This window comes from Rhinocladiella mackenziei, assembly GCF_000835555.1.
Source record: "Rhinocladiella mackenziei CBS 650.93 unplaced genomic scaffold supercont1.6, whole genome shotgun sequence".
Classification (NCBI taxonomy): Eukaryota; Fungi; Ascomycota; class Eurotiomycetes; order Chaetothyriales; family Herpotrichiellaceae; genus Rhinocladiella; species Rhinocladiella mackenziei.
In genome coordinates, this window is record NW_013550599.1 from 318,673 (window position 1) to 339,348 (window position 20,676).

General features: G+C 50.2%; 8 protein-coding genes across 8 annotated transcripts; 4 read left to right on the forward strand and 4 right to left on the reverse strand.

Moving 5' to 3' along the window:
- Window positions 1-119: 119 nt before the first annotated feature.
- Window positions 120-1,271, reverse strand: Z518_07919 (uncharacterized protein; the record flags this gene model as incomplete). The annotated part of the gene is made up of 2 exons (XM_013413662.1): window positions 120-490; window positions 542-1,271. The coding sequence occupies 2 exons, from the start codon at window positions 1,269-1,271 to the stop codon at window positions 120-122; spliced, it is 1,101 nt and encodes a 366-aa protein (XP_013269116.1).
- Window positions 1,272-1,644: 373 nt separating this feature from the next.
- Z518_07920 (uroporphyrinogen-III C-methyltransferase) lies at window positions 1,645-3,429 on the reverse strand (the record flags this gene model as incomplete). The annotated part of the gene is made up of 1 exon (XM_013413663.1): window positions 1,645-3,429. One exon carries the CDS (start codon window positions 3,427-3,429, stop codon window positions 1,645-1,647), a length of 1,785 nt encoding a protein of 594 aa, XP_013269117.1.
- A 782-nt stretch (window positions 3,430-4,211) lies between these two features.
- Z518_07921 (elongator complex protein 3) lies at window positions 4,212-6,136 on the reverse strand (the record flags this gene model as incomplete). The annotated part of the gene is made up of 3 exons (XM_013413664.1): window positions 4,212-5,217; window positions 5,309-5,708; window positions 5,815-6,136. The coding sequence occupies 3 exons, from the start codon at window positions 6,134-6,136 to the stop codon at window positions 4,212-4,214; spliced, it is 1,728 nt and encodes a 575-aa protein (XP_013269118.1).
- Window positions 6,137-6,587: 451 nt separating this feature from the next.
- Window positions 6,588-7,787, forward strand: Z518_07922 (uncharacterized protein; the record flags this gene model as incomplete). Its single annotated transcript, XM_013413665.1, has 4 exons — window positions 6,588-6,738; window positions 6,792-6,804; window positions 6,861-7,091; window positions 7,235-7,787. 4 exons carry the CDS (start codon window positions 6,588-6,590, stop codon window positions 7,785-7,787), a joined length of 948 nt encoding a protein of 315 aa, XP_013269119.1.
- A 1,145-nt stretch (window positions 7,788-8,932) lies between these two features.
- On the forward strand, window positions 8,933-10,901 carry Z518_07923 (uncharacterized protein; the record flags this gene model as incomplete). The annotated part of the gene is made up of 2 exons (XM_013413666.1): window positions 8,933-9,548; window positions 9,595-10,901. 2 exons carry the CDS (start codon window positions 8,933-8,935, stop codon window positions 10,899-10,901), a joined length of 1,923 nt encoding a protein of 640 aa, XP_013269120.1.
- A 1,166-nt stretch (window positions 10,902-12,067) lies between these two features.
- On the forward strand, window positions 12,068-13,709 carry Z518_07924 (uncharacterized protein; the record flags this gene model as incomplete). The annotated part of the gene is made up of 4 exons (XM_013413667.1): window positions 12,068-12,135; window positions 12,187-12,851; window positions 12,917-13,505; window positions 13,571-13,709. The coding sequence occupies 4 exons, from the start codon at window positions 12,068-12,070 to the stop codon at window positions 13,707-13,709; spliced, it is 1,461 nt and encodes a 486-aa protein (XP_013269121.1).
- Window positions 13,710-17,179: 3,470 nt separating this feature from the next.
- Z518_07925 (uncharacterized protein) lies at window positions 17,180-18,049 on the forward strand (the record flags this gene model as incomplete). Its single annotated transcript, XM_013413668.1, has 5 exons — window positions 17,180-17,308; window positions 17,381-17,406; window positions 17,482-17,506; window positions 17,605-17,862; window positions 17,966-18,049. The coding sequence occupies 5 exons, from the start codon at window positions 17,180-17,182 to the stop codon at window positions 18,047-18,049; spliced, it is 522 nt and encodes a 173-aa protein (XP_013269122.1).
- A 482-nt stretch (window positions 18,050-18,531) lies between these two features.
- On the reverse strand, window positions 18,532-20,005 carry Z518_07926 (uncharacterized protein; the record flags this gene model as incomplete). Its single annotated transcript, XM_013413669.1, has 4 exons — window positions 18,532-18,682; window positions 18,779-18,843; window positions 18,909-19,847; window positions 19,904-20,005. The coding sequence occupies 4 exons, from the start codon at window positions 20,003-20,005 to the stop codon at window positions 18,532-18,534; spliced, it is 1,257 nt and encodes a 418-aa protein (XP_013269123.1).
- Between the last annotated feature and the right edge of the window lie 671 nt (window positions 20,006-20,676).

Here is a 20,676-nt window from a genome sequence, read left to right on the forward strand (position 1 = left end):
GAAATGCCGAGGAAACGGATACGGCAACCCAAATACACCCCGATACGCATTTCTACCAGACTTATTCACGGGCGATGTAGTGTGTATTCTAGTCTCATAGACTCCTTGAAGTCCATCAATCAATATCTTATAGCCTTCGAACCTCCAGCGCTGAAGAGTTTCCGGGTAATATCCCCCAGCGTCCCAAGCCATCCTCTCGCGTGGGCGATCAAGTTCGTCACCCCGATAACCCTCCGTATGAACAGATCAGTCTGTTCAAAATCGTGTGCGTACACGTCCCAGGCCGATTGATCCTTTGTCTCTAGCTCGAGCCCTACAGCCTTCGCATGGTCCTCGGACGTAGAAGGCCCTATTACCAATGCCCGGCCAATGATGCCCTGGTCTGCCACGAGACGGGTCGCAGCTTCGACAACCGAAGGGACTGTCGCCATAGCGCCACCGGCGAGGACGAGAGCGCCACGAGGACCCATCATGGGTGTATCTACAAAATCTGTTCGACAAGTTAGCGGCTCAAAGTCCCCCGTCACCGTGTTGGACGTACATGGATTAATCATGTTGACCCGGATCCCATGCTTGATCGGTGTGGAGATCCTCAATGTTCGGAAAAGTCCAACCACGCCATGTTTAGCAGTGGCATAAATGGGCTGAGACGGAAGACCTGTAAGTCCAGCGATCGACGAAACAAGAATCAAGTGGCGATCTCGGGGACCAGAATGGGTTTCGACTTTGCACCTCTCACTGCCTGGGTTTCGTGATAGGTAGGAGATGGCTAGATTAGTTGTATACATGACACCGTAGAGATTGATGTCGAGCGTTCTCAATGTCGGTTGGGGAGGATTGTCCATCGCGGCGTAGTCGGGCGGTTCCTCAAAAAGTGCATTCTCCGGTGCGTCTGCGATGCCGGCGTTGGCCATGACACAGTCGATCCCTCCGTGAGGACTCAGTCTTGCCGCCTCCTTGAAGAACGACACTTGACTCTGCCAGCTTGTCACGTTGACGGAAATGAAATGATGATTGTCGTTATTAGTGGAACGTCGAATTTGCGCAACCAGCTCGGTCCCTGCCTTCTCATTGATATCGCCTATGATCACGTTGGCACCATGGGTGGCCCATTCTTGGAAACAGGCGGCACCAAAACCTGATGCACCGCCAGTTATAACAATCGCCTTGCCTTCGACGTTGGAAAAGTCGATGGCTTGAGCGATGTCGACCGGATCAGAGAAAATAGCTGTGGAGCCATAGGGCACCATGGATGGATCTGACTGTGTCATGAGGTGCAAAGGTACGAGGACCTGCTGTCGTGAATCCTCAGAGAACAGATTCTGGATCTTTTACAACGCGTCAGGCCCAAAGCGAATAGGGGCAAATGAAGCGAGCCCAATCCGGTGTAGGAAAGTACAACGCAAAGCCGAGGTATAAAGGCGGCAGCCTCATGTTTCGCGATGTTCGATGCAGGCCAGTCTCTAAGAATGGCTCTTCACAAAATGAAAAGTCTTGAAGGATGCCCAAACCCACTGCTCGGAGGAGACGAGAATTTCCCTCAGTCCAAGCCTAGTGTGCCGATCGGCAATTTCAAGTCCACGATTCGAGCTTAGGTTCGTTCCAGGCAGTAATTATGTCATATTCGATCCAAAATGGGTATCTCTATGAAAAGCCCGTCTCGATTATGGAACCGTTACTTCTCTTTTTAATGGTTCCCCCAGGTCGAGTATCAAGATGGTGAATTGGCGAAGTGTCTTCAACCTCTAACGTTTTCAGTTCCGAAGCCGGGGGTCCAGACATATCGAGGTTCCGGAATCCTTCTTCAACCGACCATCTCTTGCCTTCATCGGGCTCGTGTAGCACTTCACAAACATTTCCCACCGCAAGCAACCCGGGAGGTCGTGAACCTTCTTCTTCCACCGCCTGACAAACATATTCCAGGGTTGACCGAATCACTCTCTGATCGGGGCAACTGGCTCGCTCAATCACCGCACAGGGCGTGCTTAGAGGCCACAGTGTACGTTTTGGATCCATACCTGGCTCTTCTGAAACTTCTGTCAGACTCTTGACCAAGCTATCCAGCCTGTGCAAAGCCATCAGAAACACCACTGTCTGGGTCTTCCTGTAAGATGGAGGAGCCGGCGCAGCTCCTTTCCTCCCAGTTCCCGTACATATTACCACCTGGTCTGCTACCGCACGATGTGTGATGGGAATGCCGGCGAAAAGAGGAGCTGACAGAGCACTGGTGATTCCCGGTATGACTCGGACTTCGAAACCACGTTCTCGGAAGAAGGTGACTTCTTCAGCTCCCCGGCCATACAGGTATGGATCACCTTGCTTCAATCGTAGAACATCCTTGCCTTCTCTCACTGCTTCCAGTCCTAGTTGCAGCAATTCCTCCTGTGCGGCGTCTGCATTGCCCGGGAACTTTCGAGAGATATGAACAGGTGTTCTGCGAGGGATGAGGGCGAGGATCTCGGCGGGCACAAGTTTATCGGCCAGGACGAAATGAGTATTTTGGATCGCTGTCTGAGTGGCAATCGTAAGTAGGGATGGGTGTCCTGGGCCTGAGCCCGCCAATGTAATAGTACCTTTGTGAGATGGTGGTGTGGGTGGAAGCGAAAAGATGGAATCTGAGCCGGGAGCTGGTGTCAGAGCTGTTGATCTGTATGCTTCGAGTATGGGCGAAATATCGGCATCAGTGATTGCGGCGAGCCGATTCAGAGGCCAGTACTCGCAAATTTGTGACAGCCATCTCATGCGACGAGTACGAAGGACGGCTGGATCGCCATCGTCCTCCTGGACCAGAGAATTGAATGTGTGTTTTTGTGCCGCGGCCTCTTCGTCTTCAACCTCCACTTCTGTGGCCTCCGCTCCGGAAGGTGATGATTTGTAGTCTTCCTCCCATATCTGTCTCCGCATCATTCCAAGCCTTTCGACCGCCAACCCAAATTTAGGGGGTAGAGTCGATGCGATTTCACGTCGAATGCGCGATGACAACTTGCAGCCGTTGCCTGAGGTGGTTATACCGATTTGCAGAGGGCCGTCGGAATATGTAGATAAGAGAGTGAAGGTACAAAGTCGAGGAGCATCGACCACATTGACTGGTATTCGCATCCGCCTACACAGGGTCGATACATGCGTGCTTTGTGGATCTTTGGCAGGCAACGTGACAAAAACAGCATCGACATAGCCCTCTACTTCTTCCCTTCCCAGTGTCTTCAAGTCCTGCTCTTCGAAGTCCCGTTGTATCCACTGCACCTGTCCATCTTCAATTGCTTGGACGAGGGTAAAACGAAAATCTTCAGTCTTCGGGGCGACAACGATAGGACGAGCGCCGACCTCGAGGGACTTGGCGCATCTTGAGGCAGCGAGTGGACCAGATCCAAGAATGAGATGGACATGGTCGACACAGCTTTGTGCGGTCAGTAGGGCAGGAGTAACCATGGCGTGCTCAAAGAATCAGTCAGTCGCACGGCACATATAAGTAGGAGGTACAGGATGGGAGGGAAGAGTGATTAAGAGGAATTCCCAGACGCCATAGCTATGCAAACAGGAAGATCATAAGAATGAAAGATAGGAAAATAACGAGATAGATCACTTGGCCTGGGACGATCACATCATATAGGAGGATCGAAATGTACACTTGTGATGGTGCTCGGCAAAAAAAAAATCAAGATGACGCGATTGGCTCGATTTTGTTTGTCGGGCGATTTATCGCCTATCGCCCGTGGGGCCGCGGAAGCGTTGATCAACTGCGCCCATTTCATTCTCTCTCCTGTCTCCGCGGGCGAGGTCAGGGCTGACGAGATCTTTCTTCCTGACTAGCCGCCACTGAGCCTCGTACACATACTACCACTACAACCCAACAAATTCTCAGCCTCGCCAAATAGATACTGAGGTCGGACTCATATCTATTGGCAGATGAGACCGGAGAATTCGTCGTTGCCTAGCTCCCACAGAGTCACCATTGGAATATTCCACGCAACATCGAACTCCAATGAGATGACGCCTGCCCTCGAGCCTGCCATTGCGTATAGCCACCCTTGATCCGGCATGAGGCAATGGCTCGAGATCGAGGTATCGTTTGCTCATTTATCATCCTGAGTATCATGCTGACCATTTGCAATCTCAATATAGTTTGCAATTTCGACAAGGCTGACGTCGCAGCTGCCCTAAGCTCGCTAATGCATGAGCACGGGTCTATTGTTGGATGTGGCAAAGATCATTCAATCCCCTGCTTCTTCGTCGTCAAGAGTCAGCATCTTGCTCATGTAGGGCCCATCAAGCGTATATCCGAGGCGTTCATAGTAGCTCCGCACACCGACACCACTGATAACACTCAACTTCTTACTGCCGTGTTCGTCTCGTGCAATTCTTTCCGCCTCTCTCATCAAGAGCGTTCCATAGCCTTGGTGTTGGAACTTGCTTTTCTCGCGGCCATGAATAGGCACGGCAAGTCCGTAGACATGTAGTTCGCGAACGATGCTAGTAGGTTGGCCTGTGAGTTCCGGCCGGAATGTATGCGTGGTGGAACATTTTCTCAATCGAAGGAGACCAATGAGGATGTCTTGTTTGGGGTCTTCATAGGCAAGGAACGTCTCCCAGCCACCGTTGGCCGTATAGTCCCGTCGGACAAGTTCGACTTGTGATGGTCGAATCTTGTTCTTCACTTCGTTTATTCCAACTTCCCGTGTGCGGACATCTCGACAGGTGGTACCGAAGTCCTTCATTCGTGACAAAGCTAATTCACGTAGATTCCCGTTTTCGACTCCAGAGGTGACCAGAGGCATCGGGATATCCCGTTGCACACGGTAGATTCTGGTCCAAGGCGGTATCAGAGCCAAGATTCTCGCCACCAGATCCACGAGAGCATTTGGAGTATAGTTCTTAAATCGGCCTGTTCGCCATAATTCGTATAGGCCGGTCCCTCGAATCACAAGCGTTGGGTAAATCTTCAAACCGTCCGTTCGGAAATCTGGGTTCTCGAAATATTCTTGAAACTGAAAGATATCTCGTTCCATTCCAACATTAGGCAAGTCGGGCATCATGTGTGAGACGACCTTGAACCCAGCATCCTTGCAGAATTTGAAGGCCTCCACAACTGCAGCCACTGTATGGCCTCTGTTTGTATCTCGAGCGACGTCTTCGTACAAAGACTGAACACCAAGTTCCAGCCGCGTACATCCGTACCTCAGCATGTCTGAAAGATGGTCGATTTGTCCAAAATCAGGCCTCGGAAAGTGTTAGCAATGCGACAAGGGGGATGGTTGGGAGAGCCACGGCGCTATAAATAGCTCCACCATTATTCAAGATGAATACTCACCTGGTCTCGATCGTGATTCCAACGCATTTGATACTAGACATTTCTCCGGCGGCTACCGCCTCGTCGACATTATCAGTCTGATAGCCGGACAAAGCATTGTGTAATTGAGCAATGAAGTGGTCGCGGTAATCCTGAGGGAGCGACATAAATGTACCGCCCATGATGATAAACTCAACTTTATCGACGCTGTGCCCAAGGGACCTGATCTGATCAACCCTTCCGCGTGCTTGTTCGAATGGATCATATCGAGCTCGGATGGCCCTCATCGACGTCGGCTCGTAACCTGTATATGACTGTGTGGAGTACTCGAAGTCTGAGTCCACACCACCAGGGCAGTAGACGCAATTGTGACCGGTGAAAGCAATATGCGGACAACGGTGCGGTTTGCTCATCACAGCGACTAGTCTGGTTAGTATTTCCTTCAAACACCAGTGCAGGAAGAAAGTGATGCGGGGGCCAAGCAGATGAAAAAAACATGAAATCCCACGCCAGGACACAATACGTACCAACTGCAATACCTGAGCTTGTGCGTACGGGTTTCGCGATTAATTTGGGTAGAAGATGTTTCTTATATTCCTCTGGAACTGCTGATAGGATGGCTGTGAGAGGAGGCTGAGTGCTCAGGCGGAACTTTTTTGCAATATCACCCCTCAGCCGATTCAGATTGACATCTTTCTTTTGTTTCGATCCATCCAACGATGCTTCGTACTCTTTGATTAATTCATTCGAGATTTCAACACAAGCCTCCATAAAACGAACATTTTCGGGAGGCAGTTTCTCATTCTTGCCGGGTTTTACCTTTGTCCTGATTACCGTCTCCGTCGCCATGACAGGACCAATGAGCAAGAGACCTTTATCAAAGATGAAGGTACATCTGAAAATTGAGCAGAACTGCGGTTGTAGCGGCGGGAAGAGAATGTATGAACTAACTAAAACTATCTGCTGGGGGTGGCCGCTTTACTTATATATATTCCGTAAACGAATGTAGCTTAGCGTGAGCCAGAATCCTTGGCAGAAATCCACAGAACTTTGATATCACGTGGAGGGCGAATCTGCGCATAGTGGCAAGGGAAAAATTACGGCGGGGTATGTAGTACGGAGGAGCAGCTGTCCTCGGCCCAAACTGACGTTCCACGTGCTTGGCATTTGGGAAGCTGTTACAGGCCAATGTCGTACAGCTTTTTGCAACTCCCAAATACACTTCCGTTGATAGAGATTAATTTTGCTTACATCAACGTTCAATCGGATTTCCTTTAGCTCTCTTTCAGCCCGAGCTGCTATGCAGGCCTTTAGGACCTGCGCCTCTTCGGCGCTGCGACAAGCTTCAAGAAGGGGATATGCCACTGTTGTATCGGGTTCACCATATGCGCAGACAGCCCCCAACCTTAGACTCAGTGCCGACACCAAAGTTCTTTTCCAGGGATTCACAGGTGATTCGCCTCTTAACGTTGTCTGTATGCTCTATAACTGACCCTTTTCGCAGGAAAACAGGGGACGTAAGTCAAAAGTCTTCGACAGTCACCTCCAAATTCCCACTCAATACTCCGTTTAGATTCCATGCCCAACAAGCTATCGAATACGGCACCAAGGTGGTTGGTGGAACAAATCCGAAGAAAGCAGGCAGTCAACACTTGGGTCTTCCGGTCTTCAAAGATGTGAGAAAAGGAATGCAAGCTACTGGGGCCGATGCATCTGTTATCTTCGTCCCTCCTCCGTTTGCTGCCGCTAGCATTGAGGAAGCTGTCGAGGCTGAGATGCCGCTCGTGGTTTGCATAACTGAGGGGTAAGTTTCTGGCCAATTTGCCCTTCTCGGGACTGATAATATTAGGATTCCACAACACGACATGGTTCGAGTCACGAATGTGTTGAAAACTCAAAACAAAACACGACTCGTTGGGCCTAATTGCCCCGGAATCATTTCTCCAGGCTCGTCTTCCGGCTCGCTGTCGAACCCGATGCCATGCTAATTGGAGGCCCAGGTCAATGCAAGATTGGGATTATGCCTGGATTTATCCACAAACGAGGACGAGTCGGAATCGTTTCAAGATCAGGCACATTAACATACGAGGCAGTCAATCAAACAACACAAGCCGGATTGGGACAGACGTTAGTTGTGGGAATTGGAGGTGATCCGTTCAGTGGCACCAACTTCATTGACTGCTTGAGAGTGTTTATGGAAGACGACGAGACGGAAGGAATCATCCTGATTGGTGAAATCGGAGGCAGTGCCGAAGAAGATGCCGCCGAATTTTTGAAGACGGAGAACAAGAAGAACAAGCCCGCAATCAGCTTTATTGCTGGTATTAGTGCTCCTCCCGGACGACGAATGGGTCATGCTGGTGCGATTGTCAGTGGTGGGAAGGGAGGTGCCGATTCAAAGATCGCTGCATTGGAAGCAGCGGGAGTAGTGGTCGAAAGAAATCCGGCCATGTTGGGCAAGACTCTTCACGCCCAGTTCGTGGCCCGGGATCTCATCTAGTCTCATGGGGCGACTGCTTCAGGAGGACTTTTCCTTTTAGGTTTGCAGCCTGAAACAGGTATTCAAGGCTGTTGATAACATTATACATGTATACGCTTTCTGCCTCGTCCCTGGGATGCTTGGTAATCAAGTCCAAATCTCTCATAGTCTCTTCAGTCATCCGATTCTCTCTTCGAAACGCCATTCCTATGCACATCTGGTATCCACGGCCCATCTTCATATAACCAACCAGTCACTATCATAGAGATATGGCCCCTCTTCGACGGGCACGAACATGAAGCCACGCTTGGAATCCACAGAACACAAGGAATGCCTGTCTTATCGATCAGCACGGAGCATTGGGCCATCTTTCTCAAAATACCGACCGCATAAACAATTACGGCAATGAAGATCGACCCCGCGACCGCACCTGAGTTTTCCGGATCCTCGTCTAGGCCCATCATCATATGGTGATTTCTCTATCGCACACCCCGGCAATCAGCAAGTATCCAAATCTTAGGTTTGATTGTCCAATTCGTACCGCAAAGAGGCTCCCTATGATGGAGAGGATGACGATGGCAAAGCATGATATCACGGTGCTGTTAGAACGTCAGTGTCGGAGCGACGCAACTCATAATCTGGAAACTGACCAGCTCCATGCATTGAAGGCAGAGACAATGGGCTTCATGATGTTGGAAGTTGGATGGAAGCTTAGGAGGCCGAGGTGGAGTGGTTTCGTTGTTGCCTTGGGACAATTGTGAGTCGACTTGGCCGGAGAAGGCGGTAAAAAGAATACGACCTCTCGTATGACGGTGTAGCGGCAAAGAAACGAGTGGTATACGGGGCTTAGTGGTCGAGTTAATGTCAAGGTCATAAACTTGCGCAGGTGCAAAAAGGATGCTTTGTCGTTGGAAGGTCGAGGACCTGCGACCAATCAGAATGTGGTTGGCCGGAACAAACATTTCATCCTTATGACCTTTGGTCTCATCCCCATTCTTGCTCGCATGACAACCGGATCACTTCTATATCTTCTTCACTCCTTTTGAGATATCTAAGGAGAATGGCGTGAATCATTCTCATAATTAAATTTCACTCTTCCCGGACAGGATTCTCACCCCGAGCGAACGGAGTCGACGCATCCACCTGATCAACAATCTCACTCATTCATGACCCGTAGTGATCAAAGTCCCGACAGTCATGAGCGCTCTTCGCTCATTCGAGCCACAGACACTTTTCAAAATGAAACCATCGACGAACAATCCCTCTCGGAGAGAGAACCACTCTCACAGCGGGCTTCTCTGTCAGGGGAGCACCTCCTTTCCAATGATCAACCGCCTTCTGAAACACTTGGTCTTGAAGATTCCATAGTAGAATCCAAAAGTCCATGGTACCTCACGCTACTCACGATATCTATTGGAGGACTGCAGATTGTATGGTCTGTTGAACTCTCCAATGGATCACCATATTTATTGTCCCTCGGAATGAGCAAGGCTCTTCTTGCCTTTGTTTGGCTTGCAGGCCCTTTAACTGGCGTTCTTGTTCAACCATACATCGGTATCCGCAGTGACCGTTGTCGGGTTTCCTGGGGGAAACGAAAGCCATTCATGATTGCGGGCACTTTGGGGACTGTTGCATCATCCATGATCCTCGCATACGCCCGAGATATTATCCGAGTCATGGCCCGGTTGAAAGTCGATGCTCATTATGATGGAGGGTACAAGACAGCTACCATCATATTGGCCACGATCATGATGTGGTGCCTAGATTTTTCTATCAACACAGGTACGAATCTCCGTGTTCTCCGGACGACGTCTCTAACCTGAATTAGTCCAAGCTGCTATCCGAGCCTTCATTGTCGACAATGCTCCATTTCATCAACAAGAGTCTGCCAATGCGTGGGCTTCTCGAATGACCGGGGTTGGCAATGTTCTAGGTTACATTTTTGGCTTCCTGAATCTTCCCCAATATTTCCGCTTTCTCGGCAATACCCAATTCAAGGTCCTGGTGGTCATCGCATCGAGTGCACTGAGCTCGACAGTGTTGATCAGCATTCTTACCATCACCGAACGAAATCCCCAATTGGATCCACCCTCGAAAGCCGACTATGAATCGACTGGATTGTGGGCTTTCTTCCAGCAGGTCTTCGTTTCCGTGAAACGACTGCCACCTCAGATACGAAAAGTCTGCGAAATCCAATTCTTTCACTGGATTGGCTGGTTCCCTTTCCTCTTCTACATCACAACCTATATCGGCCAGCTCTATGTCAATCCCTTACTCCAGCCGGGCCTTTCGGATGACGAAGTGGAGCAACTCTGGAGCAAAGCAACTCGAATTGGGACCCTTGCTCTCCTCATTTATGCAATCACCTCTTTTACTGCCAATATCATCTTACCGTTCTTGGTTGTGCCAACCTACCGGACTCAACCTCCACATGAAGCCGAAGATTTTGCGCGACCAATCACCCCGACGTCCCCGATCGGTGCCAGACCACGGAATTCTCCATGGGGTGAGGCAGCCTATAGTAGATCGCAAAGTAGCCTTTCCATACATCTCATTCCTGGAGATGCGTACATGAGCAATTCGGTGACTCAACAACCTCCTGACTTTCTGAAGCGCTGTTTGACAAGGATCCAAATCCCTGGATTGACACTTCGACGAGCGTGGCTGTTGTCCCAACTCCTTTTTTCATCATGTACATTCAGTACCTTCTTCATATCGACCCCCCTAGCCGCGACGATTATGACCGCTTTGGTGGGCATCTCATGGTCTTTGACATTGTGGGCTCCTTTTGCTTTGATCTCGGCGGAAATATCTCGGCGTGATGAAATACGACGGCGAAAACACCGGCAAAGACTGATGAATGGAGACGAAGACGGTGAAGATGACAAGGACGAAGGAGAGGAAGACCAAGCAGGCATTATTCTGGGACTACACAATGTTGCGATCAGTGCACCACAAATCCTTGCCACATTGATCAGCAGCGCGGTGTTTAAGCTTCTACAAAAGCCGAGGAACGAGCCGGGAGATGTGAGTGTTGGATGGACGTTGAGGATTGGTGGAGTGGCCACGCTGATAGCGGCGTTTATAACTTGGCGGATGAAAGAACCCGGGGATGAAGTTGATGGAGATCAATAAAGCATGGGAAGGCTAGATACATGACCCCATGACCGAGGAGGAACAGTCGAGTCCAGTCTGACTCACAAGATGCATTCCGGATATGCAATTATGACCAGGCCACTCGGAGCAAAGGTCAGAGCTTCTGGTATATCGCATCTGCCCGGAGTTCAAAGCTTGACTGTTTTCGTATTTCCCATCGTATACCTCTCCTGGTTTGAAATAAGTACCCAACATTGAAATGTGAGCCGAGAGCGGTGCTTCGGCGCAATCCCATGTCGCAGTAACAATGAATGTCATCCTTCCAGCCTCACTTAGAACCTAAGTTAATGCAGTGTTTCTTTCCGGTGATGGCATTTGGCTTGCTTGTAGCTCGACGGGGATGTTGTCATTGACTCATTGAGAAGTGGTCATCCTCCAGGGCGGTCAGACTGCCATTGAATCCACCTAGGTTGTTGTGGATGTTCAACAGAGCCATCTAGTTCAGTCCCCCACTTGTCAAAATAGTCAGTTCCGCAGGAAAAGGACGGCTCACAGGCGTCAGGTTGAGACGGGCGAAATCGAAACGATCGGTGTGTTCTGTGTTCATCATCTTTCAGCAGGTGATATCAGCAGATGCCTGCAGATATGTCTTGCTCGTCCGACGGGCCGAGGGGTACCCACAGACATTGATATTCAGCCACGAACGAAGCCGCAAAGCAACATGTTGGGCGAAGGTGGCCCGGTGGGGAGGACCTTGAGATCTTGTCTAAGTTAGTGATGCAGCATGGCAACAAGGAGCCGAAGAGCAACCGTGAAGGATGAGACGCTGTTGGTGCAGCTACAGGCTGTTAGGCTAAAGTTCGGCAACTCGAGAAGACGAGACATTAAACGGACCCATGGATCAGCATCACTCCGCCACCAATCCGGCTTTGGGTGGCCGCTTTGATGTGAATCGAAATGGAAAAAAGTACAGATACCAATATAAGTACCTCGAGCCATGCCTTCGCCTGCTCTCTTGTTGCAAGGACTTCATGAGCCGGCCACTCTATCGAAAGACACCAGTCATCAGCACGGACCGACTTGATGACACCGTGAAACCTTCTGAGGAACCTTTTGGTCGCTATTTGCTTCGACATAGATATATTCCTTCGCGTCATCACCGGATTTCATCAAAAGTCATCCAGTTTAAAACCACATTCGCTTCCATGGTCAAAGACGTTGCGCCCAAAGCGGGCTTACCCGCTGATTTCCTATGGGGCTTTGCCACCGCAGCGTCAGTTTGCTCGCATCAAACCAAATACAAATCCGACTGACACATCGATAGTTATCAGATCGAAGGAGGTGCCACAGCCGACGGTCGAGGTCCTTCAATATGGGACACCTTTTGCAAAATCCCCGGTAAAATCGCAGACGGAAGTTCGGGGGATGTCGCCTGTGACTCGTACCATCGAACAGCCCAGGACATCGAACTCCTGAAGAAGATCGGCGCCAAAGCATATCGATTTTCCGTCTCATGGTCTCGAGTCATTCCCTTAGGAGGTCGAAACGACCCCGTCAACCAAGCTGGTCTTCACCACTATGTCAAATTTGTAGATGATCTGCTGGACGCGGGCATCGTGCCTTTTGTCACGCTCTTCCACTGGGATTTGCCCGATGAGTTGGAGAAGCGATACGGTGGATTCTTGAACCAAGAAGAATTCGTCGCTGACTTTGCCAGCTATGCTCGAGTCATGTTTGAAGCTATGGGATCTCGAGTTAAACACTGGATCACTTTCAATGAACCTTTTTGCAGTGCCATCCTCGGGTACCATATCGGTCAATTCGCCCCTGGTCATACGAGTGATCGAAATAAGAGTCCTGTGGGAGACGGAAGTACTGAGCCTTGGATCGTCGGTCACCACATCTTACTCGCCCATGCAACGGCTGTGAAGATCTACAGGGAAGAATTCAAACCGCAATGCAGTGGAGAAATTGCTATCACTTTGAATGGTATGTACCACTGGGGCGGCCTTGGAAGGACAGCCAAAGAGGATGGACTGACTGACACGTTGCAGGCGACTGGGCCGAACCATATGACCCCGAGAGCGAAGCGGACCGACGAGCATGCGACCGCAAAATTGAATTTGCCATCTGCTGGTTTGCAGATCCGGTCTATTTTGGCCACTACCCCGAATCAATGGTCAAGCAACTAGGCGACCGCCTTCCCCGATTCACCGAAGAACAAAGCAAACTGGTGGCCGGATCCAACGACTTCTACGGCATGAACCACTACTGCGCCAACTATGTCAGAGAGCGCGTTGATTGCCCGATCGACCCACTCGACTTTTCAGGCAACTTGGACATCCTTTTCGAAGACAAGCACGGCAACAGCATTGGGCCCGAGACGCAGAGTCCATGGCTCCGTCCCCATGCTCCCGGGTTCAGGAAGTTGATGAAATGGTTGAGCGATCGGTACGGACGGCCCAAGATCTACGTGACGGAGAACGGGACGAGCTTGAAGGGCGAGAATGATTTACCCATGGATGAGATCCTGGAAGATGATTTCCGAGTCGAGTATTTCCGCAGTTATATCACGAGTATGGCGGAGGCGGTGGCCGAGGATGGTTGTGATTGTCGTGGATACATGGCTTGGAGTCTTATGGAGTAAGCCACCCCCTTTTCTTCATTCATACAGTATTGGAGTGTACTGATGCTCACGGGGGGATCAGCAACTTTGAATGGGCAGAGGGATATGAGACCCGTTTTGGAGTGACATATGTGGACTATGAGAATGGTCAGAAGAGACATCCGAAGAAAAGCGCGAAGGAGATGAGGAAGATCTTCGACGAGTATATTGGAAAGATCTAAGACACCTTCCCGTTGTCAGATCCTTCTTGGACATGGCGCAAATGCTTCGAAGGCATGGAGTATCGGTTTCGGGCTTCCTTTGTTGCACCACTGCCTACACGACTCGGAACCACAATATCTACTTCTGAAGCACCAATCAGCATTTCTCGCCCGTGTTTCCAATGTTATTTTTCGGTAGATCGGTGTAAACAGCAAAGGTGGACTGATATGTCCCGGAACAAAGTTGATCCATTCCCCAACAGCCTTTTTCAGTAGTTGGCTTTCAGCTTGGAGTCATCGTAACGGGAACTGGATAGTAAGTGTCTGTTGAACTTCGTGGATTGAAAGAGTGCTCTGGCTCTCCTCATGAATGGAGGATAGAGCCCATCTATATATCTATCTAACGAGCGTACGTCACCATTGCTGCCTGTCAATGGCGATACAGGCTATTGAGCGAGTGTTGCAATATATCCTAGCCTGTTGTAAATGATTGGCTAGCATTTGTTCAATGCTATTGTCCAACAGTGTCCTATACAATATTAGCCAAAACGAAAACATTGAAGAGCGGCTTACCATATTTTTTCGACGCGGAGGCCAAGCTGGGACAGCTCTCGTTTACTTCAACCCCACAGAAGGACAAGACACAGACAGATCATAACAACGACTACTTCAGTCAACCTTTGCCATTGCGGTATTCCCTTGCTCCTTTCCTCCCCCCTCTTGTCCCAGATATGACATCGTGTGTACGGTGCACTTCCCTTTTCGACGGACAGCGATGTAAATGTCTGCTTGATATTTATCCACTGTCTCATTGCACTTTCTGAGGAGACTGCGTTTGCTTTTTTCAAAGTTCTCGTTCGCTCTTCGGCTATGGCCTTTTTTTCTAATACTTTCAGGTCAGCTTTGAGTGCGAAAGGCATTATTCTTTGTGTTATAATAGGTAATGAATAATTTAAATCGCAAAAAATATCTCGAATTGTGAACATAAAACACATTAGATGGCGAAGGTCGTCGTGTGGGGATAAGAGATTTCTTTGGTATTGCTAGGGGTTTTTATAACCGTTCTCTACCAGGGACCAAAAGAGGTCCCGGGACCCAATATAGAATAAACATCAGGGACCGGAAATGGTCTCCCTCGTATAATATACGAGGGGAGTCATCAATAAACGATTCGGGTCTTTCACGAACTGGTGCACTTCTTGCGAAAGATCGTGTCAACCATCTAAAATACTGTAATTAGTTTATTGTCGGGGTTCACATGGTAATTATACTGTCAAACTTTGTGTGCAACTTGAGGTGAAGGAGTACACTGCTCTCTATCAACTTGTCGAGTTGCTAAGGGTTTCTTTATAGATATGCGAACACCTCGTCGTCGCGCAGAGTAACCCCCATCAACATCGTCGTCCATGGTAACCTCTCATGTAACACCCACAAGTCCCCAGCCTCTCGAATCGTATTCCCAGCCACCGTAGAGTGGCAGGAAGATAAAAGAGGGGCCTGGATGTCGAAAAGGGGCAAAGAGATGAGAGGATCGAAAGGTGTAAGAAGAGCCTTCGAATCCGTAGATAGACAGACAGGTTTCAGTACATTGCTATTTCACACCCTACCTTGCACACTCGCAGCGACTTATGATCCCTCTCCTTACACCTCTCGTAACAGACCCTTACCCTTCGTCGGTATCGTTGTTACATCTCACCAGCGTTTCAATGCTGGAGCCTATAGTCCCCTCTCCGATATATACCCAGGTTGGGGGGGCTGCGCGGTACACGCTGCCGTAGGAACGAGATCACTCCTCACTCGGCCACATGGTCCACGGATTGGATCCGATGGCGGTGGTATATCATGGGATCCGATCCATGGACATATCGATATTGAGGCTCGTCCATTAACGCTCCATACGAGTCATCTCGAATGTGATCAGTAGAGCTTGTCTGGGTGGTCCACAGACTGGATCCGATGAAATACCACGACCCATCGGATCCAATCTATGGACCATGTCGTGGCAGTCTTCGGAGTCGAAGCCTTTTATGGAAAGGAACAGTGTCAGGCTCCCAGTGGCCGGTTTGGACGTAAACTTGAGGAGAGCCGGCCAAATGCGTGGAACGAGATGGCGGTTGAACGAGTCCCCCGTTCTCTGCGGCAATGTGAGGAGGGTCGGGAGGGATCCTCCATATATGCATCAGAAGCGTCATTATTGGAGCCGATATGGTCGAGAGTATCATTCGGTCAAGGAGTTAAGGGTTCTGTTGCTATTTATGAAGAGGGCCATATCTGGTGCCCAGGTGTGTCGAGGAGGTGGCTGTTTGGAGCAAGAGCGGTGGTTTGGCATTGAGGGAAGAACACCGCCAAAAGCGGCGGCACAACCCTCCAAATTTGACGGCAGACTTCCCTTCAACCCGTGTTCTGCTGGAAATGGATACTCCCAGGGCCAGTTTGAATGATCGTGATAACAGAGTTCAGGGCAAATCAAGATGAGCAAGGCTCTACCCAGGAGACCCATCAAAGAGCCGACAGCTATTTACCGAATCATAATATTGGCTGGTCCCGCCCCCCCAGGGCCCCTACCACCAGTCTTTGGTTTTGTGATTTGCTTCCCATTGGAATACCAGAAATCTTCCGATCGATGGTTAGGACAATTCCCATATCTCTTAGCGGATGAGGCTGGATAAGCTTGCTCGACCACGTGAGTCACATTTTGCCCGTCGGCAGGGTTGAAAATCGTCAACAGCTCGCTGCGCCAGCCGTGCTGCGCCGTCTTCCGCGCCGTCCCCCACCAGGTTCAAGGTGCAGACGGTGCAGCAGGGAGAGCTGAGTGTCAACTACGGACAACTGACGATATTCGATTTTGACGGCCATCTCTTCGGGCTTTTCGCAAGTCTGGAACAATCGCCAGAGCCCATCACGCGAATTTATCTTCGCAAGGCGGTCAACAGAAGACGCACCGACGCCGACATCCTCAGGACGCTAGTCGGGGCGTAGATGATGAAGGGGTCAGCTGAGCCTGCACAGTGCACGGCCGGTAAAGCCGAATGTGCCATGGAGGAACTGGAGACATGAAGGGGGGCCCGAAGCGGGTTGCATCGAGGGTGCAGAGGCCGTGAGGATCGGGAATCGAGAGGGAGGTGGGGGCCTAATGCGACAGGGGGGATTCAGGCGGTGCCCATGTGAGACGCAGGACGGGTGCGTCAGGGCGACGGAGGTGGTTGGAAGAGAAGAAGGATGAGGATGGGATGGGAAGAGGGTTCTTATAGATGTCAAAAGCGGCGGCGCGCCCAGCCTGCCACCATACCCGAAAGGAGAGGGCCCCCTAAACCGCAGGCGGATTTCCCGGCAATAATATATTGGACTCGTCCACATTGGATGTTGCCCTCGACTATATTTATATTCATCCACCGTATCCTTATCTCGCTGACTGCCCTAGGAGAAAGCTCCAGCACTCTTCATTTCTCTCTGATATTGTTGCGTACATCTGTGAGCAGTTTGTGAGCAAGATGGAAACTCCCACCGTCCCTATCAACTTCGTCCCAGCCACGTCCGGCGAGTCCTTCAAACTCGGTACAATCACGATCCGAATCATGGAAGACGGATCACGAACCGATAATCGAATTGGCAGCGCAGAGGTACACAATACTCTTTTGACATTGCAGTGGTGGGAATTGCCCTGCTGATTCGAACTTACTGTTGAACCACAGTTCACCGTCCCTCCGCACACGTCTGGGTAAGTTACACTCCAGCTGGCATCAGAGCTCTTCCGGTATGTGAAGCTGTCATGGGTCAACTGACGGAAAATCAGGCCTCCTCCGCATTGGCATGAGATGGTCAGCGTCCCTCCCACACCAATAACACCGGATTGAGTCTTGGCTTTGGCCTTTTTGTTTGGCAGGACTCCATTTCCACTGACTTGGGTGTATTCAAGCATGACGAGACCTTCCTTGTCACCCAGGGCACACTGCGCTTCCACGCCTTGAACGGCCAAACCATTGACGCCAAATTGGGCGACTATGTAACAGTCCCGACGCGATCACCACATACGTTCAGCAACCCATATGATCAGGAAGCCAAGTTCTTCAACACATACACTCCGGCGTTTTATATTAATTATTTCAAACTGCTCGCAAAGCTGGGAGAGGCAGGGAAACCGATGAATCCCGAGGCGAATAGGAAGGCTATGGCGGTGAGCTGACCCATTTTCTTTGCCTTGTGGGGGGGATTTTGGAATGGAGGGCTGGAGGTTGTGTATTGAGGGGTATATCGGCCGGTGCTGACTTAGTTGACAGTATTTCGCTACCATCGGCGTAGCAGACGACGAGATGCAAATGGACAAAGAGCAATTCTACAGCAATGCTCAGCCAAAGAAATGAAATGGAAGCGTCGAGATTTGGCGAAGAGGTACTAGTATCCAACGGTGAAATGGGATAGGACGAGGGGAATGGATCTCACATTGACAACGATGAGATGATGAAAGAAACATCAAAGACAGGACAGATCAAGACAAATGAAAACAATTCTCGTCATCTGCTCTGCTGTATGGTTAACGTGGATTCATTCTCCTTACAATTTCACTCTGCCGCGATGTCCTATTATGATGGACGTGCATAACTATCCATTTATTTGACGTCTGGGGGATCTCTTCGCTTATAATATCTCTTATCCCATTTATACGTACGGGCCACCCACCGCTTGTGAATCTGAATTTTCGTATCCCTTTCCACACGACGCACTCCAAGGAGACACAGAATAATAACGGGCCTTCTTAGGTGACGGCCGATGTCAGGATGCAAATGCATATGTTGAAGTACCTAAATATGTACACCGGTGTTATGCTAAGCTCCAGGCTTCATGACTATGCTTCATTGATGAAGACTCCCGCCATACCCATACCAGTGCCGACACACATGCTAGTCACAGCCACTTTGGCCTGGCGACGTCGTAGTTCTGAGAGAACCGTCACGACTTGTCGTGTTCCTGTGCAACCGAGAGGATGGCCAATCGCACTGAGGAAGGGGGGAGGAAGGAAATGTTAGCAATGGTAACAACAGACAGCAGCGATGGAAATGGGTGGTAGGAAGGAAGATAGGGAGCATTCTTACATAGCACCGCCTCTGACATTGACTTTGTTGATATCCAGACCGAGTTCGTCGACGCAGTAGACATACTAGCACCCACAACATTTAGCACTTCATCAAAGATTGACAATACAGGGTGGATCGGTTTTCTCACCATGGAAGCAAAAGCCTCGTTGATCTCAAAGAGATCCACATCCTCAACACTCAAGCCCGTGAGCTTCAAGATCTTGGGAATGGCTAGGGTAGGTCCGATACCCATGATGCGCGGCTCCAGACCGACCGTTGTGCTCTTGACGTATTTGGCGATGATAGGTTGGCCGAGTTTCTGGGCCGTGGACCGTTTCATCATCAACACAGCTGCGGCGCCGTCGGTGATTTGTGAAGCATTGCCCCCTGTAGTTGTGGGACCCCATTGGGGGAACGCAGAGCGGATTTTAGAGAGGCCGGCATACGTGGTTCCCGGTCGGATGCCGTCGTCTTGGTCGACGGTGATGGTTTTGGACACTTTGGTTTGGGGATCGATCCATTTGGTAGTGACGGGAGTGATTTCATCTTTCGTCCAGCCTTCGCGTTGAGCGGCTTCGGCCCGCTTATGTGACATTTCAGCCAATTGGTCTTGGGCTTCGCGGGTGATTTTGAAGTCTCGGGCCACGTTTTCGGAGGTCCAGCCCATGGGCATCACGTTGTCTTTGGCAATGGGATGGCGCATGATCATGTCGCTCATTGGAGGAGGTTTGTCGTCGTTGGCCGACATGCTTTCACAACCAACCGCAATACCGACTTCGATAGCACCTACGGCAATGGCGCTGGCGACAGTTTGAATGGATAGCAAACCCGAAGAGCAAAACCGACTGGCGACATTGGCGGCGGTGGAGACGGGGAAGCCCGCGGCGAGGACGGCGCTGCGAGCAATGAAGCCGGGAGCGGGTTGAAGAACGTTACCGACACAGACATCCTCGACCACGCTGGGGTCAATTTGGGATTTGTCCTTGATGGCGCGGAGAACGTGGACGATGAGTTCTTCGGTAGGGGTGTCTTTGAGGCCGCCTTTGCGGGCTTTGGTGAGCGGTGTACGGGTGGCGCATGTTATTACCTGAGGACATATGTTAGATGGATGAGTTGATACGGGGATCAACGTTGGGAATGTACAATATCATCAAGGTTCTTTTCGAGGATTTTCTCGAGAGCAGGGGATTGAGTGGAGGAAGAGAGGTGGCCAGTCACGGCGTCCAGTCTCCTCTGTGCACTCATTGTTCTTTTCAACCCCGGATATATATGAATTCTAGTTTGATTCGAGCCGTAATACAGTGGGGATATGAGCGAGCAGAGAGGATCTGAAATAAAGATATGTGGTCAATAGATATGGACATTGAGATATATGAGAGAGGTCTCTCGGAATAGTCCGCCGGACTGGGCCCTTCCCTTACACGCCGGATTAATGAGATAAGTAATATAAAATCATCTGGATCAGATACTGAATTGTTCAGTCATCTTGAAAATAGAGAAATCCATGTCTGAAAGGACCAACTATTCGATGCTTGGATGCCTCGGCATCTCAACTGCCGGCCTGCTTCCCTCTTCCTCCACTCCTTCATGGAACATTCCGATCTTACCGACAATGCCCCTGAATGGTGGGTGGGCTATTCGTCTATGCTACGGCAAGGCAAAGTCGCCAGCCCCTAACCAACTTTAGCCCCACTTCCACGCAGATTCAGTTCAAGGGAAATCCCTTTATTTCCGCGAGCATGGTGGCCGTATGGACGTACATTGACCATCACAGGCCTGGTCTCTGATTCAAACGTCGGTCATCTTGGAATATAACATATACATATGCCTCTCGACACTCACCCTCCCACAACGACTCTTTAATATCAGCTGAAACGCCTATCCCCTGCTCCCCGAATCAGTGGGGCATTGGGCTT